The 20,578-nt window shown below is 40.1% G+C and overlaps 1 protein-coding gene across 1 annotated transcript in view; it reads left to right on the top strand.

The window, feature by feature from the left end:
* The window catches only part of PTPN5 (protein tyrosine phosphatase non-receptor type 5), a 74,988-nt gene that overhangs the window by 39,219 nt on the left and 15,191 nt on the right, over window positions 1-20,578 (top strand). The window contains exons 3-10 of the mRNA XM_058846060.1: window positions 2,760-2,941; window positions 3,841-3,960; window positions 5,772-5,855; window positions 9,465-9,703; window positions 12,352-12,541; window positions 15,403-15,487; window positions 17,686-17,765; window positions 18,265-18,402. Of these exons, the coding sequence (XP_058702043.1) occupies window positions 2,760-2,941; window positions 3,841-3,960; window positions 5,772-5,855; window positions 9,465-9,703; window positions 12,352-12,541; window positions 15,403-15,487; window positions 17,686-17,765; window positions 18,265-18,402 (1,118 nt within the window). The remainder of the gene's footprint in view (window positions 1-2,759; window positions 2,942-3,840; window positions 3,961-5,771; window positions 5,856-9,464; window positions 9,704-12,351; window positions 12,542-15,402; window positions 15,488-17,685; window positions 17,766-18,264; window positions 18,403-20,578) is intronic.

The raw sequence follows: 20,578 nt of genomic DNA, 5'->3' as shown, positions 1-20,578 counted from the left end.
TAGTGCTGTTTTGAAATTTCAACTTGCTTTCACATGCCATATGGTTGCTACAGATGTCAGAGACCTTTTAATTCTTCTGCCAAAAGGTTTTTTTTTCCCTAGCAAGTGTAGTCTTGTACTAAAGCAGAAGTACTCACGGAAATTGAATCCCCATCTCCGTGATGCAGGAAATGAGTAAGCTATCACATGGATGCTACATTTCACTGTCAGTCAAATCACTAGCAGGAGAGAGGCTCAGTTCATTCCTGGATGCAGTCATCCTTGCTAGCTCTCTCAAGACCTTCACATTCACCTTGACACAAGAAAGCTTCACTTGTGTTTCACTCATTACCTCATCTACAACTGAAAGAATCCTGGGCCCCTTAGGATAAACAATACAGGAATATAGAATTGCAAGATGATGTGTGAGTGCTAATTGAAGTATTGTTTAAAGCTGGCATAGTTAAATCAATATAGAACCTGAGGTGGGCATCATTATACTTGTTAGAATCTAATCTTCTGGGATTTGTAGGAGAAAAATTTTGAGTGGACTTTAGTTAATTCTAGACCCTCTCTTTGTATATCCAAGACATGTATCTGTTTATTTATATGTATAGATTCAGCCAGTCCTCCATTATTTTAGTTCTTACACTTTTTGCCTTCTGTTGTGCTAGCGAAAATACCTCTTGATAACAGTGTCAGTTCAGCAGAGCTGGAATCCTGGGCCCCCAGGTCCACAGGGCAGGTCTCTACCTTATGCAGTGAATATAATTGAAAATAAGAGTGCTCTATTGTCCTTCATATAGGGCAGTTGTAAGAAGGAGAATGTGACCCCTGCAGTTGTACAGGTGTTACCAGACAACATTGGAATTCCTAGAGTTGGACTTCTGGGCTGTGGAGAGGCACAGATCCCCATGGTTACAGATAGAGAGCAGTGCCCTAACTTTGACATCTTTGTTCCAGAAGATGCAGTTAAGTGGCCTTCTCATCATTGTATTATATTCAAGGGGTTGTTTCCAACCAGAAATGACCTTGTAAAGTCTCAGGCTGTTACAAGTATGAAACAAAGAAATGGTGTTTACCTGGTACATAAGGTAGCACATTTGGTCAGTTAAAAAAATGTTCTGAAATATGAAATATTATGACTTATTATAACCAGCTGAAAGCTAAGCATGAAACCTTCATTCCTTGGCTCCTTGCAGTCCTTGGTCTGGTTGTCTTCTCAATGTTTTAGTTTTGCACTGTGTATATTTTATCTTGAGATTTGGGGAGGAGTATGCAAGACAGGAAATCATCAGAATCTGGAGAAACAGTAAATATGTTCATTAATCATTCTTACGGAAAGAGACACATTATTTAATGCAGATAAAGGAAAAGTAGAACTTAAACTATGTTTAGTGAAAACAGAAAGTTAGAGACTTCTGGTGCAAAGAATAATAAACTATAAGAAAGTAGATATTTTTGAAGCTTTAGATTTCAGCCACAGATGTGTGTCTCTCTGCAGGGATGACAAAAATAGTTTCTGATACGAAGATTCTGTCCCTGCTAAATTTCAAATTCCTATTCCAAAACACAGAACATAAACATCCCACAAAGTTAGCAGGAAAAAAATGGCAATCATTAACAAGTATTTTCCTCTCAATTCTTGTTCAAATCTAGTGAGACATGAAGCAGTTTAGAAGCTTAAAACTTTTCAACTTTAAGGACAGAGGTAGCCTTCCCATGATGGTTAGCGTTAAAAGAGAAAAGCTTTTAAAGATGAATTCTTACTATGGCCAGACCCTGTGCAGATGCAGAGATTTATTTCATTTGCCTGATTAGAGCTGTGGCTAGTTAATGGGTGCTTATCTGACTTAGAGGTGCTACTGTGAGACATTTAGAGAAATGTTTGCTGAGAAGAACATTTTGTAGAAACCTGACCTCAACAAACCATGTAAGGACCAACGGTGTGGCCTTTCCCTGGGACACAAGAAGCTGGTTTAGGTTTAAGTCTACCGTGTCGTACACAGGGCAGCCTTGTGGCATTCCTCATGTACAAAGATGTAAGTCAGTAAGACTTACACCCAATGATTCTGATCTTTCGCTCCTTCTCACTTGTAAATGAAATTAAGTCTACATAGACTCTATTCAAAATACAGTTACTGAGGGAATAGCCACACCAGTGGTTATTTTCACTGAACAGAACAGCATTGCAACATTATTAAATAGCTCTTGAGTATGAATTCATCCAAGAAGTAGGTTATTGGAATAAATTCTATTTTATTAGTGCCTTAGGACATCCAGCCAAAACCCAGAGTCCCCAAGCACTATTCAGACACATAACATGAAACAGTTTCTACCTCAGAAATTTATAATTGGATTAGACAAAGCAGACAAATAAAAGAAGTAGAGAAATTTATACAGGAAAGGAAAAAATAGGTTCTCTGCCATCGTGTAGCTGGGAAGTGTGTAGCTAGGCAATAGCACAGGTAGCTGCTTTTAAAAAGTGAAAATGAGAAAGTGCAGCAATGTAAATGAGAATTTGTTAACAAAGCCCAGAATCTGCACCTCCGGAAAGAAAGAGAAAATAATTTATCCGCCCACGCTCACTTTTTTTCTGATGAAAGCAGGTGAATAAAGCTGCACTAATAGAGTGTGACGCTCACAATCCTGAGCTGCGCTTGCTGAGGCGGAACTGAGAGGTAACCATCGTCTCCAGGAAAACAATAGCCCTGCAGCCCCCGCGGTGCCTGCAGGGTCACATCCCATTCATCCCCTGCACATGTCGTTTTCACGTGAAGGTTGTTCCCGTCCAGCTGTTATGGAGTCAGTGGATGAAGCTGAAGGACGGCAAGGAGAGCTGAAGAGGAAGGAGCAGTCCCTGAAAGCCTCCCAGAAAACAGCAGTGCTCGGTTGGCCTCCCCGATGGAATGGATTAAATCCCGGAGACAGCATGTATCTGTTTGTCCTCTCTCAGATACTGGTAAGACAGCTTGCCATAGCTTTGGAATGCTGGGACCCTTCTTTTAGGCTGCGCTGGCTTGGAAGGTTTCCTCATTCACTGGGAATAGCTGCTGTCCTCATTTCTGCAGCCACCTCTCACGGCTTTGCCTTGAGAACAGCCCCTGCCTTTTGATGTCCCAGACTCCTATCCCATCTCCTGCTGCTCTGCAAATGCCTCCTTTGCCAAATGACCAATATCCCACCAAATCTGTTTTCTGTAGCTGATATGTATGGGGGTAAAGATGTTAACAAGTGCAGCGGGAAGTGTATTCTTTAAAGCTGTGGAGTGCCCTTCACAGTTGGGAATGAGGTTATACTCTCTGTGAGTGTGTTAAATACAAAGTCATTGGTTTTGTAGTTTATGTTAACTGTGGCATGTGCAGAACCTTAAGTGGTTCAAACGAAAAGTTTCTATGTGTGTGTATTTGTGTGTATTCATAGTGATGCTTATGTGAAACATGGCTATTTGTGGGAGCTTTGAGAGAAACCTTAAGGGTCTTTTAATAACATCCTAAGTTCATGGAGTCACTAGTTTTGATCTAAAAGTAGTAATCCTGAAAGCTCAGAAGCCAGAGGAACCTGTTGCTCTCTGTGTTGCTCCACTTGCTGTTTCTGGGCAGCCCTTTAGCTGGTGGGGGTCAGAGGGAGCCTGTGTAACTCAGTGATGCACATCTAGTTTATAGTGGCTGAACTTGGAGCCTTCAGTCTTTTTACTCCGGTTAAGCCACAGCCTAGAAAATACCTGATTTCTTAGAGCAAAAGCGATAATCAACATGAAATCAATGCTAACTAAATTAGTTAATTATGCAGTCTTGAAATGAAAATGAATGTGTGTATAATGAGAGATGCTAATTACATCTTTTCTGATTGATTGCACAGCTTCTCTGCATGATGCTGTGGTACAGCACTTATGGGACCATCCCAGCCGCTCAGAATGCTTTTGACCTGCTCTCTTACTTGCTTACCCCATTTAAACAGGTTTTTTCAGATCAAGGGGAGGTAAGTCCCTGTGCTCCTCTCTGGTTATAGAGCTGATGTCAGTAGCCTTGGGTGGTGCTTCTAATATTTCTTCTAATAAGTATAATATGTGTGTGTTTCACGTGTACATTCTGAAATGGTAGAACTGTTTCCTGAAAGCAGATGAATATTTCATCTTTGAGATATTGGGTTGAATTTTTGGCTATGGTGTTAGGTCAACACACCAGATTTTTTGTTATGTGAAAATTATTGCAAATGAAACAAAGCAGTAAGAAGTCATCTCATTAAGGTTTAGCCCACAGTAAAGGGAGGGCTGAAATTTAATTTCTTAGAATAGAAGCTTAAATTTTGGAAGAATAGATCAACCCATATAAAAGGTGCAAATCACACCATAGTTTCAAAAAAATTTTTTTTTTGTTGAGTATTTAGAACAGATCTATGTGCAGGAAATGTATTTCAAGTATACTAGGTGCACAGATTCAATTATATCTACAGAGTTACCCCAGTTAAATTGCTTAGCTTCTCACCATGACATGATGACATGTATACCAGAATGATTCATCTGATACATTACTGGTAATTATACCCAGTGCAGATTTTTCTAGTGTGGCCAGAACCTTAATTAAGTGGTGAACAGGTACTTTCAAAAATCTGATGAAATATATTTGCCGTCAGAATGCTTAGATCCATTGTACATAGTCTTTGAGGCAGAGGCTTTGCAGTGCTAATAGAAAATCTGATTCAGTGCCTCTTGTGATTGAAGTACAGCAGAGACTGTTTTCTGTTTTCTCAGTGTTTATGAGCTGCATGTCACCTGCTCTTTTGGGGTTTTTTGAAAGAAGCACTTTTTCTTTGCCCTTTTGCATTTGGCTTTATTATGCACAGAGCTCTTCACAGACTGTTGCCTGTGTCTTATTTGCAGTGGCTCATCATTAACAAATTGTTGTTCCTTATAGAAAGTCACTGATTTGTATAATTTTGACTTGCAATAATTGTCCTTCACGGAAGAAACTGATTCCTAGAATGCACCACAAGAACACCCCAAGTATGACTCTGTGCAGATGTTCATGCATATGTTTGAGGACTGTTTATTATAGCACTATTTATTGTGCAAATTTACACTTGAAAACAGTAAAGGCAAAGAAATCTTCTGATGTTAAAATAAGCAAATGGAAGCTCTTAACTCTAAATTTCTCATTAGCCGTACAGAGGAGTAGGAGAAAAACAGAAAAAATTCCTTGCTCACTGAAGCCCGTCAAAACTGAATTTTGCACCTACTGCAGAGAACAGGCTGAACTGTAGACTACTATAAAATGACATCAGAATTAATTCCACTGCCAGTGGTGTGAAATAACCTGATGGTGTTTCACTGAATATGTAGAAAACACAGAAAACTCCTCGGTGGCTATATTCTATTTAAGGATCCCAAAACCCAGGAACAGTACTAAACTTTGTTTAAAGCCCTTTGCTACAGTATAAAATCACACTGACTGTAGCAATGAAGCGTTTATCCAGTCTGCAAAATTGGACTGTGGATTCAGATCTCAACTTCAGCAAAGCATGAGGGTAGGAAGCAGAACTCTTGTTTGCCTTCACAGTGAAATTTGGGGTTTACACCTTCTGAGATGCCAGGGCTTAGAAATGGTTTCAGTTTCAGTCTTCCCCAAAGCCTGGCATTTTTTTTTGTGATGACGGAAGCTTTTCCACAGGTGAGTATGATATCAGTAAAGCTTCATGGGAAATAATACACACTTGGCCAAGAACATGCGTGTAGACACTGTGCTGTGCCCCTAAACACTGCATGAATCATTGTCTGTTCTGTTGTTCCACAGAGCCTGACTACAGTTGGGAGTGTTGTGGTATCATACATCCTGCTGTCTTTGGCTTCTCTAGGACTGCTCTTTGTAGGATCTCTGGTAAGTTATGATACAGCACAAACTATATTCATGCCCTTTTTCAGTGAGTTTTTATAAGATGTCTTATAAACGAAAGTTGTTGGTGTTAAGCCCAAGTTGATTGTAAAACATAATTTTTGGGACTGTTTCTGTATAATTATCCACTTGCTTCATGTAGTGGAATTAGCCTTACTCAATTTCTTGATGAATTGGGGATTGCACTGAAGTAGAATGGTATATAAAAATGGTTTTTATTTTTTCCATCCACAGATAGGCAATCTATTTGCACTGAAGCAGAAGGGATGTGGTCCATTAACAGGACCATCATCCATTGATTTCAATGGCAGAAGGAGCCACTGTTCTTCTGAATATGAAGTCCTGTTAGATGTAGGCCAGTGCCCCAGCTGCAGAACAAGCTCAAGTGGCATGACTATGGTTAATCTGGTTAGCTGTCAGCTGTTGGGGAGCAGCAGTGTGTTGTGTTTCTCCATGGACTGTGTAACAGACACAAAGTTGTGTGGTAGATGGGAGACTGTGGAGAACTGTCTTGTCAGGGAGCTCTAACTGGGTGTGTCTTTTCAAACCCCTCTATGCTGTTCTCTTAGAGTGGAGCTGCTGTACATGCAGGCAGAGCATCACCTCCTGTCCTTCCAGAGGTGTACCCCAGGGTAGCTCAGGAAGTTGAAGATGTGCTATGCACATGCTGTTTGAGTGATGCACAGCATGAAATAAATCCCAGAATCATGGGACTGTAGGTGGGCAGAGATTGCTAGTTTAACATCCTGCTTGGAGCCAGGCTGTTGCCAACACTTGGTAAAGTCAGCCATGATTTTTTTTCCACACAGGTTTTGAAAACCTTCAGGGAAGGAAGGTTTATCATCTCTCTGTGTGCCTGTGCCACAGCTGTGTGGAACTTTTGAGGAAAAGTTTATTCCTAGTGTCTCATCTGAATTTAACAAATGTAAATGTCCGAGCTGAATTTCTACAGGCTTGTGGCCAATGTCCCTTGTGGTATCAGCTGACACTACCAAGAAGTGTCTGGCTGCATCCCTGGAGCTGCCCTGAAAGCAGTTGTAGGCCACTGTTAGATCACTGCAGCCTCGTCTTTGGCAGGCTGAACAACCCAATTCCCTCCACGTTTTTCCTCTACTCTAGACCCTTGACCTCCTTTGAAACAGTCTACTGGGATCACTCCAGTTTTTCCATATCTGTCTTAAACTGGGGGAACTCAATTTGTAGACAGTATTCAAGGTGCAGCTCCATCAGGAGGGGAATACCTCCTTTGATTTGCTGGCCACATTCCCTGCTAGGAAGTAATATCATTCTATGCCATGGTTAAGTTCACTCAGAGACAGCACAGTGGCAAAATCTTCTGTTTAATGTGTCAGGAAAATGGACTTTCTAAAAACCACTCACAAAGCAAAGTAATTATAGTTAATGCCTCCATTATTGTGATCATTGATGTAGGCAAGGAAGTTAGCGAGGTTTATGCAATTTTCTGGTTTTTTGCTGTTGCTGTACCTTATCCACATTAATTTTGTCCTCAAAAATAAACTTTTGGTAATTCTGTAATTGCAAATATTAAAGAAAACAACAAAAATTACATGTAAGAATTGTCAAGAACTGTATGAGTTCCAGATAAATTTGCAGCAAAATATTCTGGGCTGAAAATCTGAGTAGCAATATTTTTTGAATATTCAGCTATTTCTCTGTGGATGAAAACATTTATTGCTGACCCGTTCTTAGCACAGAAGGTAAAGTTAAGTGAAAGCTCTCCATGGCTAAAAATGATGACCTCTCTTTGCATGTAAATATAAGTAAATGCAAGTAAATATAAAAGTAAATATAAAACCCACTATCGATTAAAGTAGACTGGGCCCATTTTTGTGTTGGTTAATATTTGTGTACAGAAAAATCTTTTCTGACAGTTTCCATGTTGGAGAGTTTGCACTGGTTTGTATTCCTGTGGTCTGTGCTAAGAATTTTTTAGCTGGAGTAGAGTCACAGATGTTACTCTGTGTCACCTTGCTCTCTGGATAAGTCACCGGACAGCCAAGTATTAGTGTCCTGTGAGTTCCAACCAATGGTCCATCTTGTCCCAGTATGTTCTCTAACATGCTCATTAGGAAGGAGAGCACATGAGCCCTGTCCCTTCCTGCCTGTCACCTTCCTCTCAGATGTCTGAGGTCATGCTGCATTGGAATTTGCAAATTTGAAAACATCTGCTTTTATCAGTATTTGCAGAATAAGGTATAATATAGTCATTGGCAGAGCATTGAAAATGGTGATTGAACCAGGCAGGGTTTCTACAAGCCCAGCCTCATCAACAACAGGTTGTTGCATGAAGACAGTTTTCTTTGCTCTCCCCTTTGTCTCAGCTGAGTAATCTATCTCTCTCTCTCTCTCTCTCTGCTTAAGATTGATTTTAAGCCATGTGCTGCTTAGAAGAGACCTTGAAGGGGTCTTTTCCTTTATGATCCTTTCCTTTATGACCAAACCCTGCTTTCCTAATGTTGAAATTCACACAATCCTGCATGACATCCTAAATTGCTTTAGTAGCCTATGAAGAGAAATTTGACCTTCCTTAGTGGCACTTTTTAAAATTCAACTGGTATTTTAAAAGCCACGTAAGAAAAGGCCAGAAGAGGCTTTTACTGTGGAAAATAAGACCTGTTCATAGTCTCAAAAGGATGCATGACAATGCAGTATAGTTTATATGGCATTAGCCTGAGAGATACTATTTCTAGTTCTATGCTAGAGGGATGAAGTTGGCCTAGGGTTCCAGATCCTGGAATTCAGAGGTGGGCTTGAAATTTTTAACTGAAATCTGCGTGGAGGATTTGAAGTCTACTGATCTGATTTCTAAATCATTTAGTCCATCACAGCATCTGTTCAAATTGATGTGATGCAGAATTTTTTTAGATTCATGCAATTTCAAACCTTTCGTTAATTTGCAATATAAACTTTCATATTGCATTTGCGTTTTAAAACTTCACAGGATTCATTATTTAATGTTTATGCCATATTCAAATCAGATAATTAGATTATAACAGTCTTTTCCCCTGGCCAAAAACTGATATGGGCATTCTGAGCCCCAGGATCAAGTACATCAAAATTGGGGCCTTTTCAAAAAATGGTGGGTTTTATGCATAAATTCAGGGTACAATGCCTAGTTATTAAAGATGCTCAGCTCAATTATATTAACTTAACACAGCTATATGTAAATTTCAAATGGAAAGCCATTAAATCAGGAGAGATATGATTTATAGAATACTATTGTGGATTTTTGTTTTGTAAACAAGCCTGGGAAAGGTAAGAAACTGAACAAAAGGACAGTGGTATCACGTTGGCTTGCATATGATGGTCACAAGCACATTCCACTTCCACTGTATCCCTGAGTTAAGCCAGGCTGGCTCTGTGGAAACCTCTATGGCTGAAAGCAGGTTTGAATGGGTAGATGTGAATCCTTGTAACACACACCACAAAGCTGCTCCTGCATGGAACATTCCTGTTCTCTTCTGTACTCTCCAATTCAAATACAGACAGCTGGGATGCTGCCTGAAGACTCATGCTCTAGGCTGAATGGAAGGGCTACAAGCAGGAACTTTTTAAAATGTTTGTTTCCTCCAGTTTTGGCAACTCCTCAGAGCCCGACCAGACCCCTCCTTTCCACTGCAAGAGGACAGACGCCAGTCTGTGAGCCGGCAGCCTTCCTTCACGTACTCAGAGTGGACAGAGGATAAAAACGAGGATGACTTCCTAGATTTGGATCCTGTACCAGAGACTCCAGTCTTTGACTGCATAATGGATATTAAAGCGGAGACAGACCCAGCTACTCTGACTGTTAAATCCATGGGATTGCAAGAAAGGTAGGGTAGATATGACTAATAGGGAAAAGTCTGCTCCCAGATTTTGTGGGTTTAGGAGTTCTGTGCCTAGTAGGAAGCTTTTCTGCTTTTGTGAGTGTCACTTTCAAATGTGGTTGTAAAGTCAAGCACCTGCTTTATTTCCTGTCCTATTTTTAGTCCAGTCCTAAATACAAGCATGTTAGCTAAACAGCACACAGTTTCTGGACAGCTGTCAACAAGTGCTGTTCTAAAGCATTATTTATTTCCATTGAATACATTTATTTGTGTTTCACCAGTCTCTCACTACTCATCAAGACAGCAACTGCTGCATGAAATCCCCTATAGAGCAGTGAAAGCTTTTGCCCCTGAAAGAAGTGGGTCTTGTTGATTTTTTTTTTTTCCCTTGTCACTCATACTGGAGGACTAGTCTTTTCTCCAAAAGCAAACCATAGAAAAAGCAATAGTCTCTAACTCATATAAATGAGTTAATCCAAAGTAAAAGAATTTTATTCAAATGAACCCAGTAATGAAACTTTGGGGTGAGCTGGTGTTCACTACTTAAACCATAATGGCAGCTTGAAAAAAGGAGTTTCTCAGGCAAATCAGGAGCTTCTCAGAGAGGTTCACAGCTGGGAAAGGGCAGTTTAAAGATTAAAGAGAAATCTTTTTCTGTTTTGTGCCCTTTCAGTTGTTTAGTGAAATAGGGCAAAGGTCTTGATGATAGAATTCCTGTGAAGAAATTCTGCAAAAGTGAGGCTGTTTTGAATAAGAATGAAGTTACTGAAGGGCCCAGTACAGCAAAGTATCACCTTTCTTTATTTCTCAGTTTTAATTGGAGTGCTAACCATAGTTAATTCCCATCTCTAAAGCTTAAAACAAAGGACAGTACTTAGATTTTAAGAATACAATGCTGCTTTTCCAAAGCTCCTCAGGACACATAAAAAGGAGTGTTGCAGAAGAGGCTTTCAATTTGCACTCTTGTGGGTTTAGAATGTTTTTTATCACTTTATGGTTTGTTATAACATTGTCCTAAAATCTTATACCTTTTATTGTTTTATTCTATCTTTACATGAGATCACAGTAACCTCTGGGCCTTGTCCCTGAAACTGCTGTTTTGTTGATTTTTCATTATAGGCAAGATTGGGCTTGAAATAAGTGAGTAATTTGTGTTCTTCACTATCCCTGATTTCATTCCATTTCTGTCACTTTAAAGATGTGACATTTCTCCTCAGGTGACTGCTAGCCTACACAAATCAAGAGAATTGGGGAGTATTGCTTGGGGAGTAATCAATTGGTCAAAGTAATGAATTACAATGAAAAACCTGTCAAATAGCTAGAAGTGGAAGAATGAGAGCAATTGCTTGAAGTTCTCAAACTAGGTACAATGCTGTGAACACCTAAGATATAAACTTGCTTTCAACATACACACATTCTTGAGAAGACAGACATCATTTCAGGTTTGAGCTGTGCCCTGACAAACTTCATTTACATTACATATTTTCCTTCATTACAAACTTTTCCTTTGTTTGGTGTTGTGCAAAGTTACCTACCTGTGCCTCTTTGGCATCTGTTCTGCTTTTCTCTTACTTTCCTCTCATTCCTTAACTGCCTATGCAATTAAAAGGGTGGTCAGCAGCTAAATTCAAACACCACTGTATATTGATGAAGAAGAAATAATCTCATTTCCTCATGCTGAAGAACTGTTAATGTAGGTAGCCTCTACTACCTTAAAAGAAGCAAAAGCAATCCTTTTCACATGCATCAGTTTCAGGGGAGAAATGTGGTAACTGTTTAATAGCACACCGGAAAGTAAGGTGAAATCCTTTGAAAGGTGTCACTAAAGATTCCATGTCTGCCACTAGTGGCATTTCCCCATGGCTGTGAATCATAGCAGGAGGCTGGCTGCAAATTCCCTTGGACAAACTCCTAAGTCCAGGAAAGGGCTGTGATCCAAGTGATGACTTCTGTTCTCTCTGTGAGTTGGTCATACCTGCGTGCTTACGTGGTTTTTAATAGCTCCTGCACACACCTTCTTACTAAATTTTTTGAGTTAAGATTAATCAAAAATAGGTTTACTGTGTGGATGTATAGAACCTCTACCTAGTAATCATCATATTGTGTGGCTTTTATTACTATGTTAATGATATTTAAATATAGATTCACTGATGACTTTTGAATCTTACTTTTGACTATCATATGTGAGGCTAACAGAAGTGCTTTAAAACTTTATTCATAGTAGGCATTTTGACTTCTTTGGTTTGTTGTGAGGTTAATTAACACTAAAAATTTTGCACTTAACAGTATCTCTCTTTATACTGTAACTGATGAAGTGTTGGGACCTTCATTTTACCTTTGTTATGATTGTGGAAAGTTGTGGAAAGAACATTTTTCAGATAGAAAAATTATTCACTGCAGTGGCTGGCTTTTTGAGTCTTTATTAAAGTTGAACTGGTAGTGTATCCCAAGATACCCAAGATCCCCAGTGACGTTTCAGTGTAAAAAATCATCTTCTGGTCTTGTCCACACAAGAAGCATCACCCATTTTCTTACAGGTGCTGACCAAAATGTCCCCATCAGAACCATCTGGGTGATCTCCTAAAGTTGTTTGTCTGTCATTGCTAGCAGTGATGGGTCTGTTGTGAGCAAACTTTGACTGCTCTGTTTTGCAGGAGAGGTTCAAATGTTTCACTCACACTGGATATGTGCACCCCAGGCTGCTCTGAGCAAGGCTTTGGCTATGTCATGTCCCCACGGGAGCAATCAGCCCGAGAATACCTCCAGACAGCATCGAACATCCTGACTGAGGAGGAGCTGCACAAGAAAGCACTGGATCCTTTCATACTTCAGGCAGAGTTCTTTGTGAGTGTCTCACCTCTCTCTTCTAGGAGCATCAATAAAAACGGGATGTTGTCTCTCCATGGAAGACCTTGCTATTATTCTCTGCCAGTCTAAAAGTAGTACATGCAAACTCCACTTCTGTTAGTGAAGCATTTAATGCAATTCCCAAATTTATCTTTCCTTTAAATTACAATATCTGAAAGCTTTCAGTGATACTGTCACTTAAAAACTAGAGAACTGGTTCTGGCAGAAACAACAACAACAAGGAGTCTTTGTTTCACGAGGTTTTGTAGGTTTTTTTGTTTTTTGCTGATGTATATTACCTTTTTAAAAACAGCAACAAATAAAATCACTACACTTCAGAAGAAAAGCCACATTTGTTATAAGCATGACTTCTTGAAATGTGTCTGGAATTGCCCTAGGGATGAAATTAGTCCTAATCCACCCTCTTTGCTGTTGAGTGCTTAATGTGGAGCTACTTTCCAAATCTAAATGTTCTCTGGTTACCTGAAACACAGTGTGTCTCTGTCATTCAGCAGGAGCTATAGAAAGTATGTATTACTGGGGTTTTCCTCTGCAGAAAAATAATTGACTAGTTGTAAACTACTGAAGTTAATACTGCCGTGTCAAATATTCTCTTAAGCATGAAATCTCAGCAGAGCAGGAGGAAGATTGTTTTGCAACATCACAGCTCTTTCAGCCTGTCCTCTTCATGACCTCTGTGTGTCTGAAAGGGAAAGACCACTCTGATTATCACTTGCTGCCCTCCCTCCTTGTGCAGTTTCAGGGTTTTTTTCCCTTTATAAGAACAGGGGTATAGTCTGGGCTTCTGTTTTAAAAAAGAACACAGGGTATCTGTGGTCCTAAATTCTTTTAGTGCTGTACAAGTTGTACACTTCCAATTCAGTTCTAATAATATTAGGAGTGAAAGCAGCTTTTCTGTAGGCAAAGCCTTGATTCTTCTGAAGTGAAGCATCTATTGCTCTTTTAGGGAGGGAATGTTCACTTGATGTCTGAACTGACTGCTAGACTAGTCCACATACAGTTTCATCAGTCTTTGAGCTACTCTGGAGCTTTCAAGCAAAGAAAATAATGTTAGAAGTAGGAAAAAATGCACTTTATTCATCTGAGAGATTTTAAATTATGTTTCCTGGTGTTCATAGAATCGTTCAGCAGCCAAGCCATCCCAAGCTATTTTCATTCTTTAATGAAAACTGAAAGAGCACAAAATGCTGTGCAATCAAAATGTCATTTCTGCAATTAAAAATTGTACACTAGTTCTTTTTTATGAAACAGTTACCACCAGCTAGATCTTCATCATATGTTTTCACTCTGTCTAACCTACTTGGTTTTCAAAGTCCAGATCCCAGATGAGGCAAGCAGCTGTTTCATTTTGGAAGAAAAGTCAGGGAGAACATTAACAGGGCTAAATCATGAAATTTATACAAGATTTAGAGTTTTTACTCAGGCTGTATTCCTGTTGATTTCACCAAGAATTGGCTAGCATGGTGAATGACTTAAGACCCAAAAACAGCCCATGGAGCTTGGCTCAGGAAGAGTTTGGGTTGACTAAATACCAAGGAACAGTTGAGAAAACCATGAAGATTTTGTTCCCATGCAGTTCTTGAAATTGTTAGGAAATTACTTCAGAAAAATGTTTTTGTCCTTTTTTGCCTCTGGTTAAAGCCAACAGTGTGCTCAGTGCTTTGTAAGAGAGGGGGTGCAGATAGTCTTCTAAGGTTCCAGAATTGACCTCAAGTTGTTCCAGGGCAGGTTTAGATTGGCTATTAGTTAAAAATTATTCACTGAAAGGGGTGAAGCACTGGAACAGACTGCCTGAGGAAGTGGTGCAATCACCACCCATGAAAGTGTTTGTAAACATGTGGATGTGGCACTTAGGGACATGGCTTAGCGGTAAACATGGAGGTTCGAGGTGAAAGGTTGGACACAAGGATCTTAGAGTCAATTTCAGCCTTAATAATTCTTTGTTTCTATAGTCCATAGCTCTGCCCATCTTTATTTTTTCCCGGAGCGAGGCTTGCCTTACTCAACCCTGATTCCTGTTACCAATCTGTCCTGCAGTGGTCTCTCAAATCCAGTGTGCAGCAGCTGGGATGTCCAGCTCTGCCTCCCAGTTCCCGTGAGCCATATCCCTGCTGAGCCAGGTTAACACATCCGTTCTCTTCACCTGCCCACTGACTCCAGCTGATGGGAGGTTCCTGTTTGTTCCCACCTGGCACTGGCCACTTGTTTCAGGGGATGAGCAGTGGGGAATAGGAAACCCTTCCATCTTTGTATGCTCTTTGCATCAGCAGGCAATCCCTGAATACACCTTTGCGGTCCTTTTCCACGGAGCTTGACAGCATGATGAGCAAAGCAGTGACGCTCCCCCAGCTCCATGGAGTCAGGTCAGCATGTCATACTTTGTTGCTGGTGCAAGTCTCCAGCAAATTATTAACTTCCACCCTCAGGGAGGAAGCGACGTGAGTCAGAAAGGATGGTGCTGAGGTCCATCCTCATGGAGCAGTGTCTTACGTTCCACCTCTTGCATCACTCTGTGCCTACACTTGCAATTCAGTTCTAATAATATTAGGAGTGAACATGTCATGCGTGTTACTCAATGAATTAGTCACTGGGAACATTTTCAGATGAAGGATTTCAGAAAAGAAAGCCAGTGACAGTAAGAGGAAACATCAATCATACTTCGGTGGTAAGTTGCTAGAAGTACTGTACAATATGTCCCAGCTGACTTCATCGCTTTGCCTCCCTCACAGGGAGGACATAATGGGCTTGGGGTTTTTATACCTCCTGTGAATCTAATAATACTGCTGACTGTCTCTTATGTTTTCGTGGGTTTTTTGTTTTTCTTTTTTTTTAAACAGGAAATTCCAATGAACTTTGTTGATCCAAAAGAATATGATATTCCCGGCTTAGTGCGTAAGAATCGCTACAAAACAATTCTCCCAAGTAAGTTTCTGCTTTTTAAGTCACTGAGGCAGGATGGTTTATTCCACATGCTGAAGGGCTTTGCATTTTCCTTTCCAGAGTGCATGAAGTGTAGTGTCACCACAATATATTGTCCAAAAGCCATGTTTATGGAGCAGCAGCATAGCTCCAAAGCATAAATCAAATTTCCAAAGAGGTACAGAGCACAGATAACCAAAATGCTGCTGATCCTCAGGGAAACTTAAGTTTTTTAGAGTTATTAGAATTGCATCATTTGGTGCTTCTTAAAATTTGTACCCAAGAACTTGGTTTATTAAGATTACTTAGTGATTTCTTTCATTAAATTTCTTTTGAAAGATCAAATTCTAGCAACATTTTTTTCCTGACTGATGCTTTTTCAAATGCAGACTGAGAATATTAAGAACTGGCCTGACAGCATTAAATGACACAGAAAAGTATTTTTCTTTTCTTTTTTGCTCTAAGCTGTTGTTGGAAGATGGTACCACCATCCAGAGTAGTCTTTTGCATAATCCAAAAGGTTCAATGTCAGGTTATCAAATATAAGTGTAGTGAAGTCAAAAATGTCCTCAGCTATACCTGATAGTCAATGAATCTAGATTTGAAATGGTTTCAAAAAATATTTCTTTTTAATGTGTTCAAGCTCCAGCAAATGCAGCCCAAGGTGTGCAACTCTTCTGATGACTTTGTACTCTGCCTCAGATGAGAAGTGTAAAAGCATTTAACCACTTTTCACCATTGCTGTGCTAATGGCTGAGATGATTTTTTCAAGTATTAATTCACTGGTTTTGCTGGAACGGGAAGATTGCAGCAGTGGATATTGATTTCAGATGCCCAAGGTGCCAGATCTCTAAGTGATCTGTATATTCTGAATTTGGTATCTCTTCATCTCAGCCATACGGGTATCTGCCAGCAGCCACTGTTGTCACTTTGACTTCTTCATCTCAGATACCTGCTTTCTGCCCAGCCATCTCTGTGAAAGTTAATTAATTTCTGGCCTTATTATGATCTCAGTTTTTTTTTCTGAATGAACTTTTACCAGCTTTGTCCCTGACTGTGGACACAGGTTGGCTTGATACTGCTGAGGAAAGGAGAGGGCTGAGTGCTCACTCTTATCCCAGTGCCCCCATTCCACAGGGCTTGGTGCTGACAGTAAAGAAGGGGGTAGCAAGGAGACCTAAATGTTCTCTTTATGCTTCAAAGCCAAATATCCCAGTAAACATGTATCTGGTCTGTCTGAGGACAGCATTTCATGCTGATTCTGTGTTTGTATAAAAATGACTATGTGCTTTGTCCCTAATATGATATTGGGTAAAGCACAATTTTTGCATAAATTTTGTTTTATTCTGCTCTTTAAACCAGCTGAGGTTTTTTTATTAAAAAGGCACCTGTGGTTTGTTTTTAATATTATCTTGGTCATATACACTGTTTTTGTTTGCTGAGGCCTCTGTCAGGAGGATGTTTCTTGTCAATGGTAACAAACTGGTCAAAGTGGATGAACGTGGGCCTATGTCAGTTCCCATTAAAATCAGTGAAGCCATTGACTTCAGTGGGAATTGGACTGACCTTCTTAAGTGGAATAATGTTTTCTTTTGTCATCTTATTAGAACAAGAATAATGCTTCATAAACAGCCTCAATGAAGGAGACTCAAGTACTGAAGAGACTTAAAATGCAAGAGACTGTTAATATTCTTTAATTTCTCTATAACCATTATATTTGTTAATAGCACATCTTGGAGTTCGGTTCATTGCAAGATGAAACAGGGAAAGTTATTGTCATCTGGCTTGCCTGGGTGCAAGAAATGCATGTTTATGTTTTGGTGGAAAAGCTCTTTGCTGTCATTTCACAAACAATATTCTAGTGTCTTTGAAGCCAGAATGAGTCTGTTGACCTAACAGATTGAGAAATAATTTCCTGGAGCAGAAAACTGCTTTTCCAGAGTCATGCTGAGGCACTGACTCTGCAACAGGACCAATTAAGGCAGGCTTCAGAGAGTGGGTGAAACTGTCAGAAGGCTGCAAATTACCCCAGCCGTCCTTTCCCTTTTTTAATGGTCTTAACATGGGGGTTTTCCGAGGCTGCTCACATCTGCTGTGATGGCCATGAATGCATGCAAATGTCTTGCCTTACTAAATTATCTTGTGTGTCTCTTTCCTCTGAGCAACTGATAAACTATTCTTTATCTCCTTACACCTTTCAGATCCGCACAGCAGAGTGTGCCTTACCTCAGCTGATCAGGATGACCCCCTCAGCTCTTATATCAATGCTAACTACATCAGGGTAAGAGCTCTGTAGCCCAGTGTATCTGCCCAGCCTCTATCAGCCACTGTTAATGTAAACAGAATTGCAGCACACACTGGTTTTTAGAGGCATCCTAGCTGATTTGTTGCTCTTCTCTCTAACATTTACATTAGCTGAAACCCAAATCTCAAGTGTACCTGTATAGATTCAGACCAGACAGAAACATACTTCTGCAGTTCTTGATGCAAAATTCCTTGTCAGCTGGCCTAACCAAGGCACTGGATTATCAGCCTGAATAAGGCTCATGACCTAGCCAGAGTCACTGCAAGGCTGTTGGACACTTTTTGCTGGAATTACATGAATTCCAGGCCGTACTGTGCCTTCATTCCATGTACACATGTGCAGGAGAGAAAGAGGAGAGCTGGTGCCACGGAGTCAGCATTCCATCCAGGATAGCTCTCTGGTTTTTGAAGAGCAAACCTTCAAGGTTATGGAGGACATCCCTGTTAAAACTGATCTCTTTTTCTTTTGTTGGCAGGGCTATGGAGGAGAGGAAAAAGTATATATTGCTACTCAGGGACCAATAGTTAATACTGTCACTGACTTCTGGAGAATGGTGTGGCAGGAGCGTTCTCCCATCATTGTCATGATTACCAATATAGAAGAGATGAATGAGGTAATGCTGTTATATCCAGTCAATATTTTTATCTGTAATCCATCAGATATTTTCAGCATAGACACTAAGCCAACAAACAGAAGTTAGTTCAATGGCCTGTGCAATCAGAGCCAGCATTAAATTCTTCAGGCTCAGAGAAGATGTGGGCTTCTCCTTCAATTCAGTTTACTGTAAGTCCTGTTTTGCTCTCTGACCTCTACTGTTGGTTTTGCCATTTTCCTCTCTCAGCTGACCTGAAACCCCTTCTAACCCAGCTCTATTTGCAGGCAGCCTTTGAAGTTCTTCTAAAGGAATCAAAAGCTATAGTACCCCATAACTGCTAAGGTTGAATATCGTTAATCAGTAGAGTTGTTGCTGCTTTATCTTGCATTTAATTATGATTTGATGCCTATATGCACACTTAATTTGAAGAACCTGATTTCTGTATGACAGTCAACATCTTGAACTGACTTGGATATTGGGGACCTTCCCCTGAATATGTCTAAGGAATGCCTATGAAATACTGAAATTAAGATGCTGAAATTTTGTATTTGCCACCTGCTTCCACAAATTACACTCTAGTGATGTTTGTGCTAATCTACCTAAAGTGATTTTTTTTTTTTTTTTGCAGTTTGTAATACTGCAGCCCTCCAGCTGTTCATTAGTTACCTGCTGAAATCCTTCCCCCGTAGCAGAGTTGCAAGAATTTTGTTCCTGGGCTTCAGCTCACAGGCAGGTAGCTGAGCTCACATCTGCCTTTACTGGCAATGTAAGATGTGAGAAAGTGGTCTGGGCATGGGTTGGGCCCTGCATCCTCCCTCACCACTAAGCAGCAAGGTTGAGTGGAGATATCCAAATATTTTTTCTTAAGATGCAGCAGCAGCGTATGTCAGGCTTGTCCTTGAGAACAGATTAGTAATTTAGGTTAGAGATTTTTGTTTGGAGAAGAAGCTTTAGATGCTTAGAAGCCAAAGAATATGGGCATACATCCATACAGCATACAGACAGTTGTAATGGCTTATCTGCTAGCTGGAAGCTTAGTGCCCATAATCATGCACATGCACAAACCTTCAGCTTTTCATAATTATAAAGTAAATAAATTTAATCTTCAACTCAATTGAAAAAAAGACATGAACAAGTCTGACACAGAACTGTATCGTGCTTTGCAAGTTAAAAATGGTCAGTTATTACAGCTGGCTCATTGAACATGTCCTGTCAAGGCATTACAATAGAGTATGTTGCTGATCTGAATGCTTTGTTTTCACTCATGTTTTAAACTTGCACCTGCCTGCATCTGAGCAGCAGCACTGAAGCAATAACTCGCTCATTAATCAAAGTGGCCAGTTTCTGGCACACACTGATATTAAAATGTCATCACACAGTCAGTGCACCAGAATCTTTTGAGGACTTTGAGGTTTAAAGAAGGTGCAGAGGAAATGCTGGTCCTGAATGACACATGTGATGATATGTTCTTCCACTATAGTTTTCATAACAAAAAATATATATAATGGGAAAACAGAACAGGAAAGCAAAGTAACCTTGATTTCTGGATTGCCTCTTACCTGCACTGACCAAGTGTTTCACCCATCTTTATCAGTCTTGGGAAGCAGTGCACTGCAGTGCTGATGTACTATAGAACTATTGCTTGCTACAGCCTGTATATCACAACAGAGCCACTGAGTCTTTCCTGATACATTTTGTGTCAAAAATGTGATGGTGTCAGCAATCTCATAAATACAGGGTCTTTTCATGTAAATGTCTTCTACCCTCACTCCATTTATCTGAAGCTCTTATACTAATAGATGAATAACAGGACTCAAAGTACATAGATTCAAACCCAAAAGTTTTGTTCAGTGATGATGCTAGTAAGAGAGGCTTTGTGTTCTTCCTCAGTGCAATGACTTCACTAATGTATTAAAAGCTCTACACCTCAGCCCTCTGTCACTTCTGAACTGACAGCCCACAGAAATGAGTGGGCAATCTTACTCCACTCCTTTAAGCAGAGCAATGTCTGTGCTAGTAGTGCTCTTGACAATTTTTGCAGTGGATTCTGCGGTTTCTGAGTAGAGGAAGAAAAAACACAATCTGCATAAATAACTTTACAGAGACACAGTGGGCCACAATCCCAGTGGGTTATTAACTGATGTACTGTGCAGATGGAACAACACTGATTCTCCCACACAATAAAATTTTGACT

This window comes from Poecile atricapillus, chromosome 1 (assembly GCF_030490865.1).
Source record: "Poecile atricapillus isolate bPoeAtr1 chromosome 1, bPoeAtr1.hap1, whole genome shotgun sequence".
Lineage (NCBI taxonomy): Eukaryota > Metazoa > Chordata > Aves > Passeriformes > Paridae > Poecile > Poecile atricapillus.
Note: the sequence above shows the minus strand (reverse complement) of the source record. Positions and strands in the feature narration are given on the sequence as shown.